This window comes from Galleria mellonella, unplaced genomic scaffold, assembly GCF_026898425.1.
Source record: "Galleria mellonella isolate WM207_F2 unplaced genomic scaffold, CSIRO_AGI_GalMel_v1 utg213, whole genome shotgun sequence".
Lineage (NCBI taxonomy): Eukaryota > Metazoa > Arthropoda > Insecta > Lepidoptera > Pyralidae > Galleria > Galleria mellonella.
Genome location: NW_026442039.1, coordinates 984466 through 1003028, shown reverse-complemented (window position 1 = coordinate 1003028; position 18563 = coordinate 984466). Strand labels below are relative to the sequence as shown.

Here is an 18563-nt window from a genome sequence, read left to right as displayed (position 1 = left end):
TATATGCACATGAATTACATAATAAACACATTAGTCCATTTGTTAATATAAATAAAAAACAATGTCAACAACACATTTGTTAAATTAGTATTGTATTACAAAAAGCTCTACAATTGCAAATAATGACTAGAAAAAATACAATTTGCGAAAACATTATCACTATCACAATAATTACATAATTTTACTATTAATAAAACTATATTTTCTATTTCAAATAACGATGGGTGCTTTATTTGTAGTTTTTGTTTTTATTGGATAAATACATAAAAATGTACTCTATAGGTAATCTGTACTCCTAAGAAAATCTAATGTGAAGAAAATATAATAGAACAATATTTTTATAGTTGATCAAATTATTAAAAAGGCATCACAAATTTTTAACTCGAGTAATAGACAAGAATCATCATTTAATAAATGATGGTAGTAAGCTGTATGATTCCAGAAAAATAAATTGTTTATAGCTATTTTACTATATTCGTTTGTCTTGGATTGTTACTAATAGAACCTACCAGTAACGTTGCTAGAAATATACCTTGTTAGGTCGACCCCAACACATCCCCTCCTGGAAACTAAATTCAATGTGAATTCATATCGATGGGCTGACTAACCTGCCTCGTCATCCTCACCTATTATCTCTCATTGGTGGCCCGCCAACATACATCGTTAGCATAGGTAGGGTTACCATTCTATTATCACCCATTGGAAAAAAATACTATTTGTTTTTTCTCCATCATTATTTGAAATATTCAAGATATAAATAAAAATTTACTCTTAAGAGCTTTTGACAAAATATAAATATACAAACACTAACATTGTAAACATCACAAAAATTACCGATCGTACGATTATATCGGTATAAGTTCCGTCAAGAAATCGAAACACAAACAATTATATACATAAAATTGGTGCAAAATTGTACTAAAATAAATTCAACAAAGAACAATAAAACAGCAACATCGAATTTATAAAAACCAATACTACAACCCTACTTAGAAACATCGCGCTACTTTGTAACCAATAACATAATTAGACATCTTATATCAAATCTAAGCGAAATAACATCCAATTACAATAATTAATATAAGAAACTAAGCAGGTAATTATAACCTGATCATTGTTTATAACTTTTTCATCAAAAATATTTAACAGATATGAAATAAGTGGAGATATGTCTACCGTCAGATGCATTAATCTTTACTTTCATTATAATATAGGCTCAATTTAGATCTAAATTTCTAAATCAATAATACATATAGATGTTTTATATTACAACAATGGCACTTGTCTGTCAAAATATATAGTTGTTGGACTTAACAAAGTCAACTAAATATATACAAAATTATTTTTCATTCTTATTTCAAATAGCCATTTACCTATGTAAACTAGCTACTTAATTGATTCTCATAGTAGTTATGAAACAATGGACGTGACAAAATTACAAAAATCCGATTGTTAAATAATTTATTGACAGTTTGTAGCTACCATACGTATTTTATAGAATTGACATGACGAATAATAAATTTTATTTTACAAAACAATCCAACAAGCTAAGTTTAACTTACAAATATTCTGATATACATACATTAAAAAAATATAATGTTCCTTACAAAGAAAATACACACTACACCCAGAACAAAAAAAATTGATAAATTCATTCGTTATTTGGATAAATTAGTTATACATATTAGATTCCGAAAAAAATATAAGGAATATGGAAGCTTAACGATATGTTCCATAAGTACAGCTGCTAATATTCATAACTAATAATAAATAATGAATGAGATGTACATTTCTCTAGGAATAATATTTCATTACAACTGTAAACTACTTTTAATACTATATCTATTTTGTGTCAAAAGCACATCTTGATAATAAAGTAAAAAAAAAGATAACCGAATAAAAATGGGCTCTTGATGAGAATTAATCTTGAGAATCAGGAGTAGGAAGTGAATTATTTACAATTTTTCAGAAGTATAAAAATATTTTTAGGCTCTGATGGGAGTAATAATATTCCCAAAAACCTGATATATGAAGCGAGAGAAAGTTTATTATAGTATTTTAGTAGCATGAAATAGACAACTATCGGTCATGAAATAGACAATCTATAACCGATCATGGGCATATCACTACAAATTACACCTTTTTCTTTACTATTATATTATCTCTATCTATGACGTAAAAGGCCTGGCAAAAGATAGACGGATACTTTAAGCTTTATTAATTATATTCTTACAATGCACAAATACGATTTTTACTAATTTATGATTGAGATTGTTGTACATTATAAATTCTCATAATGTACCAGTACCTACTCTGTTCAAGACAACAGGATAATATCATCAAATATTATCATCACTTTTCTAACGGTCACCTCAATAAGTACAAAGTACTTTCATCCCCATGTATCTAAAACTTTATTGCACATATTCAAATAGAACTTGGGCGTCAGTATCTCACTGTACTGAGCGCAATCATTCGAGTACATTATAGCCGCAGCCATAGTAGTTGCGTTTGTTTCCATATATTTACGTAAAACCGTTTCAAGTTCCGAAACGGAAAGATTGTTATCGATATAAAAATCTTTTGAAAGTCGGAAGCAAACCTCCCAGAGATTTGTATCGATAGGAAATAGGCTAATACATTTGTCGATAACGATAGCCGCTTTATGAGACAGATCAACTTGGGGTAAATTTATATTACATTTCGATATTGAATTGTTTGGAAGATATTGGAGCTCATCACAACAACATGGTAAAGATCGATACGTCGCAGGATCAATTTCCGGATACGGTTTTTCATTGAGAATTTTCAATGAAATATCTTTAATTCTTTTCGACATTATATTTGTTATCGCTATTTTAAGCTCATCTTTGTGTGTATACTTTTTTTCATTGTATGAAACTTCATGATCTTTTAATTCTGCGTGAGTAACGTAAGTTCCATTTTCCTGCGGTGTATATTTTAAGTTATCTAAAAATAATTTTAGACAGTCCGCATACATTTTGTTATGGTAGGCCAATTTCGCTGCTACATTTAAATTCGCGGATAAATTTTCTTGGCTGATCCATGGTTTTAGTAACAAAATAAGGTCATCGGCCCACGATGTCTTGTTAAAGTCATCTAATGAACGCAATGGATTCATTCGAGGTCCAATATTATCTCGTTTCTTATCTTCCAGGTCGAAGGGGAACATTATATCCAATCTGTCTATAGGTTGAAACAGGAACTTATTGCTGTTTCGGTTCGCTGGTATTTTAATTATTCGCTTCGTAGTCTTCATCATAATAACACGATTGCTTCCTTTATCTTTCTCGTTATGAGTGTGCTAGAAATAATAATTACAAATATATTAGGTAGACTATTTCGATAAAAAAGTCATGTCCACTCCAGAATTTCGTTTATTCCAGGTTACCCCATGGCACAAAAAGTCTAACATGAATATAGAAATACATTAAAAATTATGATTTCCCCGATTATCTTTCTACTTAATATACATATTTGATAAACTATTGATGAAAACAATAGTACTAAATGAATTCATTATTGTCATTGTTTTTATGTAAATAAGCATTGGGTTTTCTGTTACAAATAAATTGAGCGGTCGGGCCGAAATGACGGTGAACTCAAATAATAATAAAGAATCTATATATCTATGTATAGTAAGAATCAGTTACGCATATTAATAAAGGAGTATATTAAGCTTTAATATAATAAACAATAAAGAAACAAAAGGAAAATAAATCAAAAAACCTCTAGTCAAAAAATATAAGGTCGTGTTATAGACGATTTAAATTAATAAAGTCGAATCGATATTTTTGTTCATAGTGTACAATAAACAAAGCAAATAACACCACTATTAATAACTAAAAGAGAAAAGTAAACACACCACAACATATAACCAGAGGGACTTCACCAGAGGGAGACTTTGTACAAAAGTAATTTGCTTCGACACCTCGGTCCTATTTGTGTTTCTACAGTGAAGCAGTTGTGTTTGATAGATGGGATATGGCAGTAAATTTACAGGGTACAGAGGAATAACACCTGAGTTATTAGAAATGGCAACCCATCAGCTCCTTTGCCATTTTAAGTTGCATAAAAAAAAGAGATATAAAAAAAGCAGTTTTCAAAAACAGAACAAAAAATGATTGAGAAATATGGTCAAGAAATTTGTTTTTTTACACAAAAAAAAAATATTCTATTTTATATGTAAAATAAAAATAAAGCAAAGCATATTAAGTACAGCAATAAGTAATATCTGATCTGTCATAATATGTAAAAACAGCGAAGCTTAATGAACAAACTAACCTGTAAGTGAGTATTGCCACTCGCATAGATTTTCCCATCCTCATCCACAAATACCGTGAAGTCTCCACCGCAAGCAACCAACACTTTGGTGTACACGTCGGAATTTTCTACTTCTAGCAACTTGGAGTTGCTAGTTTTTTCAGTTGCTTCTTGTTCTGTTCGAATTTTTATTTCGGTAGGAATCTGCACTTGTTTTCTATCTCCACTACCTGAAACCGCAGACAATCGTTTTGTTCGTATTGTGATTTATAAACAGATCGAAGCAATTTTGCATTATGTAGCTTGAATATTGAGAATAAAGTAAAAACTAATTTAAGTCTGATTACATGTAACACATGTATTATTAACAAAATAAAAATGAATTTTTAAATTTGTTGAATGATTGTAATAGATTTATCCTTACCCAATTGACCATCAAAGTTTAGGCCCCAAGAATATATGGTGCCATAGTTATCCACCAAACATGAGTGATGCCATCCAGCTGCCAACTGGAAAAAAGTTAGTAGGTATATTTTTACTTTTATACTAGCTGACTCGGCAAACGATGTTTTACCATATTCGTTATTTCTAGAACTAGACATGAAAATTTATAGTACTACAATTATTACATTCGATTGCCATCTTGCAACCATATTGCGGCATATAAAAATCGCAATTAAAAAATAGTGGTTGATCGTAAAAGGGTGAAAATTTGATGTTATATGTATTTTTAATGCTAAATCATAATAAAATAAAAATAAAAAAAAAATTAAAATAAAAAAAAATTTAGAGGTGGGCCACCCTTATCATTGAGGGGAATGAAAAATAGATGTTGGCCGATTCTCTAACCTACCCGATATGCACACAAAATTTCATAAACATCGGTAAAGCCGTTTCGGAGGAGTTTGGTAACAAACACCGTGACACGAGAATTTTATATATAAGATTGTTCATATTTTACCCTTTGAGCTAATAATAAAACTGTGTACACTAACGATTCTTGGATCATCGCAATGTAATCAAATAATTAAATAGTTTACTGTTCTATTTAGTAATATAGTGAATATGACGACAATAAAACGCACCTTTACAACGCGGCCGCGTACATTCTGCGTGTCGACGAGCTGCGGCAACAGGTGCGGCTCGTAGGGTGGATCGGGGACGGCGGGAGGGGCGGCGGGCGCGGGCGCGGGCGCGGGCCCCGGGGGCGGCGAGCCCGCCGAGTGCCGCGCGTGCGCCGCGCGCACCTGCTGCGGACTGGCGCCCCAACACCACACCTCCCCCTTAGTAGTTAACACCAACTACGACGAAAGAGCAATATTTTCATTTTATACCTAGTTATCTTTTTGTTATAGTACTCTATCATCATCTTCATCATCATCTTCTTACCCTTATCCCAATAATTTGGGGTCGGCGTAATATGATTTTGTCCATATTACAAAAAGACTTGGTTTTTAGTTTTACGACCGGCCACCTGCCTGACGTCAATCCTCTTTGGGATATAATAATTATATCCTAAATAGGTATATATATATATATATATATATATATATATATATATATATATATATATATATATATATATATATATATATATATATATATATATATATATATATAGGTTATAGTACTCTATATTGCATAGAAATATATCATAAATATAAGGCGGATTTTGAAATAATGCATTACGTAAAATAATCTATACTTATAATAAATCTGTAAAGAGGTAAATTCTGTACATGAAATATATTTCCAAAATAACTATCAGGGGGTGATTAGTGATCGATACTGGTGCCAAAAATGCAATCAGGAAATTTTTGTCTGTCTGTCTGTATGTTCGTTATAGAAACAAAAACTACTCGACGGATTTTAACGAAACTTGGTACAATTACTCTTCATACTCCTAGATAGGTTATAGTATAGCGACGATCAATAGGAGTAGAGCAGTGAAGGGAAATGTCGGGAAAACGAGAGAAGTTACTCCATTTTTAAGCTTCCGTCGCGTGTGCAGCCTTTATGGCTACTTTTTAAAATGTAAAAATGTCCACCCGTGTGAAGCTGGGACGGGGCACTAGTAATAAATAATTATAAAACTCAACCCTTGCTAACATCATAGACATGAACGTGAGTATGTTTGTTTGCTTGTTACCTTATAGCACCTTAACGGTTTAATTAAGCACTATGATATTTGATATACACATTCTATATGGAATGGATAAGAACAGAGGTTAGCTTGGTCAGTAAACATATTCCCGGTCAAGCGGACGAAATAGTGAATAAAAGCTACTAATATGAAATAACGATGTTTAAATGTTTCTAAAGGCCTTGAATTAGTGATAAATTTAAATTCTATTTAGGGGAAATTCACACTTTAATGTGATGAGAAAAAATAAAACGTGTTGTAATGGAACAAAGCCTGACATACCAGTTCGAGAAAATAAGTCGTAATAAAATTCTATACTAAGCTACCTGGCCAAAATGAGAACAGTATATTTATATTCTCCTGTAATGAGGAAAGACGCACTCACACGCTTGAACCTAAATGGTCACGTACAGTGTGGTTTCAAAAAAATATTCTTCCATAAACGCTCAGGCTGTGGAATGAGCACTCTGCCGAGGTTTTCCCTAGACGCTACAGAATGGGGTTCTTCAAAAAGGGTACATTAAGGTTTCTTCAAGGTCGACAACGTGCATGTGATACCCCTAGTGTTGCAGGCATCCATAGGCTACCGTGACCGTTTACCATCAGACGAGCTGTGTTTGTTTGCCACCTTTGTGATATAAAAAAAAACACCAAAGCCCAACTGCGGTTGCTAACCAATCTGCCAGGCGTGGCAACTACTGGAAAAACGCTCCCTTTACGAGGGAAGCCTACGTTCAGCAGTGGTTGATATGATGATGATGATGATGAAACAACCAAAACAAATTGTCCGGTTTTAAGCGCTTATAATAAGTAAATAATACAAACTAACATTGTGGAAGTATCCAACTGCGAGGTGGCACACCGGTGCAGCGGTGGCGGGCAGTGCGACGCGGATGGGCAGCGAACTCTTGTGCCTGGCGCCGCTGCCGAGCTGCCCGAACACGCCCGCGCCCATCGCCCACGCCTCGCCGCCCTTCGTCAGCACCACCGTGTGGCACGCGCCGCAGCCCACCGCGCATACCTGACCATACGTCACCGCATATAATTATTTGCTATTCCAACATAAATAAATAAGGAATCCAAGTATAGACGTTCACCACCTTGGGCCGGCCACTAGATCACGTACTAATGAAATTCCTTCTGAACAAATGGGAGAGCAAATATTTGTAGTCTATTACATAAATCAGTAGATTATTAAAAGTATTGATTTACCTTTCTACCCTGAAGTTTTGTAACCAATTGTGGTACCCATTGGTTGTCTATGGTGCCGAGACCTAGTTGACCGTGTATACCCCATCTAGTAAATAAAAAAAAAACAATAAAGCATTGTTGCATGTATTACACTGTACATACATACTTAACGCCACCATTTTAGATTTATTTGCTCACTGATATAAAACATTGCGTCGATTAGAGTTCAGTATATTTTTTATTCAGTTTAATGGCGGTAATCACAAATTGACTAATATTTATAAAGCAGATTCAAGATAGCAATCCACAGAGTCTCGATTAATCAAATTGAAATATCTTTCTTTTTTATACGACTTAGAATGGCAAACAAGCTGACGGCCCACCTGATGAAACTTGGTGACCGTCGCCTATAGACATGAGCAGTACTATGGACATAACAGAGTATACTGTTTCACTCATGATACTCCTCATGCGGTACCATTCCTAAGGACTCTTCTATTTTCAATGTAATTCTTTACAGTCATACACATCAGCCTGATCATCTACACATTATTCATTAGTACAAATATGTGTACATGGCGGACTTAATGCTAAAAGCATTCTCTGCCAGTCAACCATAGGGAAGTGTCAGAATACTCGAATGCGGTACTACTAATTATTGATATACATACATACTAAAATTACATATATAAACTAATAAATATATATGAATAACAAATATACTTACACATATATGATATATACTATATTATACACGAATTTGGGAATCACATCGCTTTTAATATGTTTTATTACATCACAAAATGTAATTAGGCCAATAGTCATACCCCCATGTGTACAGTCGTCCACCGACGTCGAGCGCGGCAGAGTGGTAGTGCCCAGCGGAGAGCGACACGAGTGGTGCAGGCCACTGATACGGCAACGATAGTAGAGTTCCCCCCGCACTCGCCGCATCCCCCGTGCCACCCGCCCACGCATCACCTACACCCAGCTGACCGAACGAGTTGTCGCCCGCAGCGTACACCTGGACACGTGCGCATTTTAATATATCCTTCAATCAATTTAAAATATAGTAATTATTGTAATTTTTAATATTGGGATCTATTCTGAGGTTATTTCCTGTACCTATTTCTAAAATCAGAACTTAATTTCGCAAAATTATTATAGTACGAATCATGAGAATTAAATGTAAAATAGAAAATGAAATAATCATTTTGCTGTAATATCAAATAAAAAAAAAATATTAAATAGAGATAGGGAATGGTGCCTAGAAATTGACTCCAATATAAGTGAAAGTAAACTCTAAAAAATACGTCATTACATAAATCTTAAACTGAAATGACAAAAATATTTTGAACCTCACTTACTAACTTGACAATGGACTGCTAATGATTTATTTTCACTTTGTATATAAGAATCAGTATTTTTGTACGAATATCAATAATAACAAAATGATAAGCAATAAAATAACAATTTACCCCATTTTCAGTGAGCACAAGTGTGTGATGTCTGCCACAGGCTACATCTACCACTCTTCCGATCACTTCTGTATTTACAGGTGTGTTAGTCATAAATATTTTAGCATTCCCTTCATCAGCCACAGCCCAGTGAGCTAAGCCGCAACTCACAGCTCTTTTAGGAGTAAAATGGCTTTTCCAAGTCTCTGGAGCCTGCATCACTTCCAAGTTTATATCCGGGCATGGATGACGAGACTCGATGGCGCACACAACGTGCATGAACGTTGCTATTAGATATAACATTCTTGTAGTCTTAAACAAAAGAAAAATGTGTAAAATTATAAATATTAACATTCAACATTGAAGGGTTATTAAAAGAACAGTTTCCAAAATTGCAATTTCACACTCTGGTTATTGTACAGTACAAAATATTATAACAAATATTAGAACAACGAGTAATAAATGCACAAGATCAAGGTTATATTTAAAATTGGGCATATATTATTTTTTATAATATAAAAGATATATTTTCTAAGATCTTGTATAATCACGAGACATGTAAAAAAATCATGATGCCATAAGATGGCATCATGACTACATCTTAACTGTAAGTCAACTTTTAAGATGTAAATTTTAACAGTTAAATAATGTATTATTTATTGAAACAGATATTACAAAAAATATATATGTACTGTAATGTATATAGTACTTACATAAATTGACGTAATACCCTGCTTCATATCACGAATGATTGGACGTAATTGATCTTGTAAAGGATTCAACCATAAACATAATTCCTAAAAAATAAATACATATTCAGTGACATGAAATCTCAAATATGTAAAGCGACATATCACTGTAATATGAGATACCAAAACTTAATATTTAATTCAATTATCATCACAATGCTACCTCCACTGCTCAACATAAACATCCTTGACAGACTATATATAAGTATTTTTTCTATATTCTTGTAATTGCAAATAAACTGACAAGCATCTTATGAAGAGTATTAGTTACCATCACAACATACACCATGACATTGACGACTACAATATCCCCTTATTAATTATACGTTGCATTCTTGAGTACTAAAATATTGTCCATGTATAAGAGTAAACGTATTAGTAAGGCTAATAAATGTAAAAGTGAGTTTGTTTACCACATAACGCCTTAGCGGCTTAATAAATTACTATAAAATTTAGTATAACTTTCTACACGGGATGGAGAAGAAAATAGGTTACTATTTATCTCTTAATTATTTATTTATGGACGAAATCACGGGTAAAAGCCGATATAGAATATATAAAAATGTGAAATTAAATTATCAGTAATTTTACTGACACATCACACTTTTCGATCTGAAATATAACCATGTAGGCACAGCTGCTTGGAAGTAGGAGTACGGATGGGGCCTAGTTACATATGACTTTTCTGCAATATGTACTTATGGTTACCGCCGCCTATGAACACTTGCAATATGAGAAGAGTCACCAGCATTTTTATTATGTATTTGAGACCATCGTTTAAGAATATTAAAATAAATTTAATACTTAGATACCTTCAATATAGTTGTATCAAATTTATAACACTTTTCCACAATAAAATCAAAGAGCCATTGAGCATTTTCTTCAAGGAGTAAAGGTATAATGCATTGATGTCGTATTAGACAGTTCAGTGCGCCTCTACATATATCACTGCGTGACTTTATAGCCGCTAGTAATAGATGTGGAAAGCCACGATGGACACTGAACGTCGGCACTAAATCCCATAAGCCTATTGCAGCAGCTATCGAAGACAATTCAAACAACTCGGTAGTACTCAATGCAGTAACTTTTGTATCCCTGAAAATACAAGCGTTTGTTACCTTAAAACCACATACTTACAACATTTTTATTAAATCTTTGAATCTATTTGATATATTGAATCAGTTATTTTATTTGCAATATTACAATAATATAATGTAAAACTTAAAAAAAAGGTGATAGAAACTTACATGTCGAATTTTTCTTCATGGTTTGTTCCCATTTTTAAAAGTATTGCTAACAATTTTATTGTAATGGCACCATTCCCTAGACTGCCGGTATTACTAACATGTTTATACATGGACAATTCATGAAGTCGTCCAAACACACCTAGACGAGCTATCCATCCATCTGGGTGACTCTGAAATATAAAAGGCATAGATATGTTTTTTTTTTTTCTAAATGATGGTCCATCTGATAGAAAATAGATTAGAATGTAGCATCTGTCGCATATAGCCATGAACAGTACCATGGATTTCAAAGAATACACTGTGACATTAAAAAAAATGTTATTCCTTAGAAAGATTGTGGCATGCTTTTGTACCCTGTAATTATAATGCCATAGGTCGATCCTTCAAACCGAAACTAACATATGTACAGCTGCTAGTAAGAAACACGCATACATATAAACACATAAATGACTTTAAAGTGGCTTTAAAAGTGCTTTTAATATGTGTTTCTTTTTTTAATCTAGGGACTAATAGTATCCCTAGTCATATAAGCCCTAAGTGCGACGCAAATGGGATACATCGCACTATATAATGATACTGACTGAAAGGCTATAATCCGATATACAAGTGGTAGAGTGCGGAACCAACCTGCGATAGAGAGTAGAGGTAATGGGCAGGCGCGATGTTACCACGCGAAAGCAACATGTCGGCGGATGCCCGCAAGAGTGCAGGCACGGGTGCACCGAGTGCTGCGGCTGACCGCTCCGCCCCTACACCGCCACGCATTATCAGACCCACTAGCCACTCGCACGGGTCACATCTGAGAATATTATTTTACACTTATATGAGGGTTCATTTAGTTTTGTAAAAAAATTCTAACAAATCCATGTTCCGATAAATTCAAAGCCGATGAAGATACACTTTAGTAACTTTTTCTTATGATTTTAAAGAGCTGTTAACAGGCGCAATTAATATAAAGCATATGGTTTAGTAGAATTTGTTATAATTCACTTGTTACATGGAATCACAATTGACTAAATTATCATCTCCTTTAACCCTTTGCACTCCAGCCTAGTAACTCATAGAGGATACCAATAACTCATTAACTTGACAATAATTTATTACAATGTAAACATTATAAACATATCGTAAACACTATAGGATAAACACAGACGGTTTCAGTTACCTAAGTGTTAAGGGCGCTGAGTCAGTAAAACAATCGCGTCGCCGTAGCCGCGACAGTGGATTTAATATTAGCATTTTAATGTAAATACGGCGACAATGGAGTGCAGTGTCAAAGTGCATTGTGACAATAAAATTATTACTTTAATAAAAATAAAAAATAAAATCATTTATTTGCCGGATCAGAGTTAGTGAGATTCGCAATATTAGTGATAATCACTAATATTGCGAACCTCACTAACTATATTTCCGACAGAGTTCAGACTGTTACTATAAGAATAAACAACACACTATTGCAAAATAGTTTCATGGTTGCAGTGTATTTGAAAACAAATTTCATGAATTTCTTTCTTATTTTGTACTAGCTGACCCCGCAAACTTCGTACCGCCTGTCAGTCGGTTCTTTAACTTTTTAGTTTTTTTTTAATACTTATTCTGCTATTCGGGACGCCGGATCAGCTAGTAGGATAAAAAAAAATAGAAAAAAGAAAGTTAATAAGTAAACAATTACATTATGTCAAAAAATAAAAATTATAAAACACGCCGTGCCACGTTAATCATTTGTTTTGCCTTCCCGGAACCTCTCCACGAACACTTCAACTTTATACTATGGTATTAAAGTTCAAATTGACTTTTACGTATTATTATGAATCGTTTGAATGGGAGTGTAGAAAAGTGTTGTTTTTAGACTTTTTCAAACAATTTTTTAAATTTTTCTGTCCGTAGGAACCATCCTCGTACTTTAAAGAATATTAAAAAAAAAAGAATTAGCGAAATCGGTTCAGCTGTTCTCGAGATTTGCGTTTAGCAACACTTTCAGCGATTCATTTTTATATTATAGATTATTTTTATATTCTATTCATTATTTTTTATTACTAAAACAAAGATTCATTTTCTACTTACACAGTATTCATAATATAGGCACCACAATTTGTTATAATTAGACAAGGTTCGATATTAAATCGGGGAAGCTGTAAATCACATAAAAAGGTTGGCTCAACCCAACCTCCTGCAATGGTAGTTGGTTCTTTTGCAGACATCAAGTGAGCCCGACGAACATCGCCTATTAACTCTGCCTTCCATAATTCAGAAAATTCTCGCTTTGCACCTAATAAGGCATCACCCTGTATAATAAATTAATATGTAGTATACAATTAATAAGTCTATATTAAAATTAAATCATATATAGAGAACACACCTATAACTGATTATTTACCTGAATTGCAGAAAAATTTGCACTATGAACTTCCAACTCATTTTTTCTTAAAAGATAAATAAGTCTTTGAGACCATAGGCCCTGTATATATAGGTTGTCATTCTTTATGCAAGGTCTCAGGGATCTGGATGGTGTATGCTCTTCAGGGCTTTCAAGCTAGAAACAAAGTTCAATTGTTATAAAAAATATTCACTGCTTTAGTAATAATAATAACTAATACATTTATTCTTTAATGAAACTTACTATTAAAGTGCCTTCATTTAATTCAAATGCAGTTAAGAAATGTCTACCATTTACATATTGTGCTGTGAGTGCCCAATTATTGGAACCTTTACGAAATAATGGTAAGTACTCAGTAGGCTTTAAAGCATGCTCTACTGTTTGTGATTTATTGTCATCTGAAATAATTAACAAATTATTATAAACTTAAATGTTAATTATAAATAAATCACCCTGCCCAAATTTTCTCAAATTGTGATTAATTATATTTCTGTATAATTTTATTTCCATTTACTGAAGATGCGTTAATAAAAAAAACAATATTATAACAACTTTTTGTTATAATACAGACTATTAGGCAATTTTTTATCAATCTTTAAGGCGGTGTTTTCCAACGTAGGGTCTACACCCCACAAGGGGGCAATTTGATAGTTAAGGCGACGGGGGCAATAAAAAAAAAAGGACTCGAAGAGATTATAACCCTCTTGCTCCGAGCCATTTAAATGCAATGCTAGAGTAGATATAGATGCCAAATTTAACAAAAAAAAAAGTAAATAAAAAAAAATTTTGATTAGGTATAATTTCGTTTGACGTTACCAAAATACCAACTGGGCGATTAGAGTCATCAAGTAAACTTTGTCGAAAAAAATTATGTATGGGGGCATAAAAATTTTAGAAATGTTCAAGTGGGACATGGCACAGAAAAGGTTGGGAAACACAACTTTAAGGGAAATAATATTGGAGTCAAAATTATAGATAAGGACAGGTAAAAAATAAATTGTACCTTTAGATCCACCTTGAATGAAAAATGTTATTTTATCTTTTGACAACTGTTTTATCAAGGACATGAAACTATCTCTCTTGTCTTTGTCTGTTTGCGCCCTTGTTTGTTGGAGCCAATTGTAGCCAAATGACCTGTGTTCTAGCACTAGCTTCCATTGTTGAAATTTACCACTAGATATCTGTAATAAATACATATATAATAACTGACAGCAAATATCTTAAAATTGGAGACAGTAAGTGGTCCAGTACGAAGATTATTATTATTAACCACCAAAAAATAGATTATATTTCTGTTTAAAAGGTCGGCAGAATACCTATAATTCCCCTGGCGTTACGGGTGCTTATGAGCGGCGATATTCACTTACCATTAGATGGGTCGCATGCCCGTTTCTCGCCTGTTTTATAAAAACACTTCTTACATATCTACTATATATAGAATAAAATTGTAATTAAATATTGGGGTCGAATCTGAGGGACCACTTTCTATCTATATCTACTAGTAAATAGAATGGGGAAATCCTGGTTACCGAAAATCCACGAAATTTCCGGTGCTTTGGAATAATCAAAGAACCGGGATTTAAAAATTAGAAACCGAAATTTTCGGTACTTTCCCGACTAAAAATTATTAAGCACAATTTTACAATAATAACTATTCACTTTAAACGTAATATTTGCATGGCAATACTCTCGATAGTCAGTAGGAACATTTTATTCTCGTATGTGGCAAAAAATCAATCTTTGGAGGTAGAACAAAAAAAATATTTGTTAGTGTGTGTTCTTTAAAACATAAGTATACAATTTTATTGTCGTTTTTAAATAATTAAAAGGTGACGAATTTAGTTCCACAATCTTGAAACATCAGAAATTAATATAGTTGGTGATATACATAATGCAAACAGTCAGTTGTTATGTCGCTAAAAGGACACTTCAAGATTCGAACATCTATAGGAGAATTCAAGATCAAAACCCTTATTACTTATAACATTTAAGAGGCAATCTTAAGTAACTTTAGCATGTTTTAGGGAATTGTGAGATCTGAGTATGTTATAAGTCAGTTCAATTATAGGATTTTTGTAAATTAAAGGGTAAGTCATTTGATCATTGTTTGAATCTATGTAGATAGTAACATTCGATTATTATCACATTTTCGTGTCGAATTTATTTTTAAACCTTGTCGTTTATTCAGACTATTTAATCATATTCTTGCATAATAACCTAGTATGTAAGCAAGAATAAAATTTACGTTACGTGCAAGTGGTGTGGGAAAGGTAAAACGATCAATGCGTTTATTATGCTACCCTGTCCTGCTTTTTTTTTCTTGTCAATTGGATTTTAGTTCTTGTCGTAATAATTAGAGATAAAAAAAATTGTGGTGAGGAGTATGGGGAGCTTCTTCTATCTAACGGATCTAACGGATCTGTTGAGGTGAGGTAATTGGTTGAGGTGAATCTTTATGCCTTCTCCATCTTGCTGCCATGTCATGTTAAGAGGGGTCCGGATAGACTGTGTGTGTGTATCCCACAACAGGAATAGACATATCTTTTAAGGTACTTTAACGTAACTTATGTCAATTATCTCTGCCTCTGCCAGAATTACCTAATGGATCTGTAGCTAAACTAGTATAAAGAAAATAATCACCCTCTTTGCCGCACCATTGGCAAATTTTACAATACAATAAAGAGACGTACTGAAACAATTTTGTTTCTTCAATACGCTTCAATACTCATAAAGCTAGTGTGGCAAAGGTATTCTAACTATTGTTTTTAAGCATCGTATCATTGTTTTTGATGTTGTCTTACATGATAGACTACACTAACTCGCGTACAAATAAGTTTGCTAATTTCTACGTAAATTGTGCTGGAAGATTGTGAAATGACATTTCCTATGATAAGTTTTCTCTAGCCTACAATCTCGGATCTTTCAGCTGTAGCGTAAACAGTTAAGGAAAGAATATCCTGCTTTCGGGTGATCGCATTTATTGACTGCACTATCAATAATATATGTTTACACAAGATTATTTGTTCATACATAAATAAATAATAATAATTTTTATTTTCCACTACAATGGGCGTCTAAATTTGATAACAAGCTGTCTTAGATATATCGCAGGGTTATATGTTAAAAAATATAATAACATATATGTAATTGAATTGAATTGAATTGAATAAGTAGTTAAAAAAGTACCAATGGTACTGAAGATCCCGAGATTTCTGGGTTCCGACATAGACTAACACTGAAAATCTCAGTTCTCTGAAATAGGCTGATTCTTTATTTCTTAACGTCTACTTCTAAAACTTACTATTATTATTTGATAGTTTGGTAATACTATTATTTTATGGACTACTAGTATTTTATGGATAAAAGAAATTTATATATTTTTTTTAAATCTATTTGTCTTAAATTTTACAAAAGAGGTATAGAGAATGGGACTCTCAAAATCAACCTAAATATCTGTACATATAAAATGTTTAAGAAAATTGATTGATTTTAAGGGTTATGAGTCTTAAGAGTAATGAATGCAAATACAATAATTTATAGAATTTATCTGTTGTCAGAATGCTGCATCAGTATCATATATAAATAACAACACTACATTAAATGTAGTGCTCACAGTTTTATTCCTGAAGGTTAAACTTAAAATCATGAATATATTTTATGATACTAAATCATGATAAGTATCAAATTGTAAGCAAAAGTTAGTTTAACAAATATTGTAAAAGAGAATAAATTATTCTAAAAGACCTTTCACTTCACAATTCTTTTATTTTTTATCAGCACTAAAAAATAAAAATAAAAAGTTTCTTATACATTAAATTCTATTATAAATAAAAACTGCTTACCAAAAGAGCTAACAAATCTAGTGAGTCATCAAAACATATCTGCAAGTCAATAATTTCACCTGACACCTTGCATTCTCCAACAGTACTCTGGGATTCCAGGGAATAAAATGTTATTCCCCCAGACTGAAATATGTACAATGTGATTGTAAATAAATCAAAATACAAATATAAGTCACCTAATACATGTGGATTGACTGGGTGAAAAATGATGTGTCTAATAAGAGACCTGAACAATGGAAGGATTATAAATATAGATAATTTAAAGATCAAAACATGCTAAGCCAACATATAATATAAGTGTAAGAAGATGATAGTGAAATATAGAAATCACCCCACATTAAAATCAGTGCCAACAAATCTATATTAGTCTTAAAATTGAGTTGATATTTATACTATTCAATACAATCAATTTAATGATAAATTTAAAAACATTTCATTTTTATAGGCGAAAATTAGCTTTTTCCCTCAAATAGACTATCACCTTGTTTGTCATTCAAAGCCATATAAAAACCCATAACTTAGAGATGAAATTTCATAAGTATGTAATATGTGACTAAAATTACTATAATCTTACCTTTGATCCAATAATTATAATATTTTGAGACTCCTTTGTCAGCCACCAGACAACAGATGTTGGTCTTGGAATATTATTAAGTAGTAAAACAGTTACACTAGACAATGACCATTTGTGATCAAAAGTATTTTGAGGTATAAATAATGGCAGGAAAGGTACGAGTAATACTTTTTGTTCACTTATTATCAAAACCCAAGTACCGCTGGGTTCGAAACACATAGAATAAACAGGATTATCTAAAAAATCCCAATCATAATTCTTCTCAAACCGCTCTCCTTGCTGATTAATATATATAAATATTAACTCTTTGGCACTTGAAAATGCAAAATATTTCTTTAGACCCACTTCATAGTAACTGTATGTATCAATATCAAGATGTAAAAAAACATCCAACTTAAATAGGCCAGAAAAATCTAAATATTCATTTTGTTGTGCCATTTTATATTTAATACGTTATAATAAACAGAATTACAATATTAAATAAATATACACAATTTCATTATGATAAAAACCACTCTTATTAGCAATTAAACAAATTAAAAGAATTTTTGTTCACAGAAAACAATGAATAATCAGACTATTTTCATTTTCAATTAATACAATACAATCACAGAGAAAATAATCACTATGTTACAAGAGTTAGCAGCGACCTTATGCTTATATCCGCGAATGCTGGAAATTGACATGTATGTTACCTTT

General features: G+C 32.5%; 1 protein-coding gene across 1 annotated transcript; it reads right to left on the bottom strand.

The window, feature by feature from the left end:
* Positions 1-14: 14 nt before the first annotated feature.
* LOC113511861 (uncharacterized) lies at positions 15-18495 on the bottom strand. The gene is made up of 18 exons (XM_052894561.1): positions 17865-18495; positions 17291-17413; positions 14452-14629; positions 13692-13846; positions 13449-13604; positions 13136-13356; positions 11699-11870; positions 11072-11241; positions 10637-10919; positions 9789-9872; positions 9097-9387; positions 8446-8642; positions 7640-7724; positions 7257-7448; positions 5370-5585; positions 4709-4793; positions 4306-4514; positions 15-3325 (listed from the first exon to the last, which is right to left on the bottom strand). The coding sequence occupies exons 1-18, from the start codon at positions 18300-18302 to the stop codon at positions 2393-2395; spliced, it is 4188 nt and encodes a 1395-aa protein (XP_052750521.1). The 5' UTR covers positions 18303-18495; the 3' UTR covers positions 15-2392.
* Positions 18496-18563: the final 68 nt, after the last annotated feature.

What these genes read in the sequence shown, in the direction of transcription:
- LOC113511861 (XM_052894561.1), bottom strand. Translation starts at nt 18,302, where the DNA reads ATGGCACAACAAAATGAATATTTAGATTTTTCTGGCCTATTTAAGTTG. An exon ending in AGGGTATTACGTCAATTTAT is followed by an intron (nt 9,388 to 9,788) that starts GTAAGTACTATA and finishes CTTTTGTTTAAG; the next exon opens with ACTACAAGAATGTTATATCT. An exon ending in TACGCGGCCGCGTTGTAAAG is followed by an intron (nt 4,794 to 5,369) that starts GTGCGTTTTATT and finishes ACTTTTTTCCAG; the next exon opens with TTGGCAGCTGGATGGCATCA.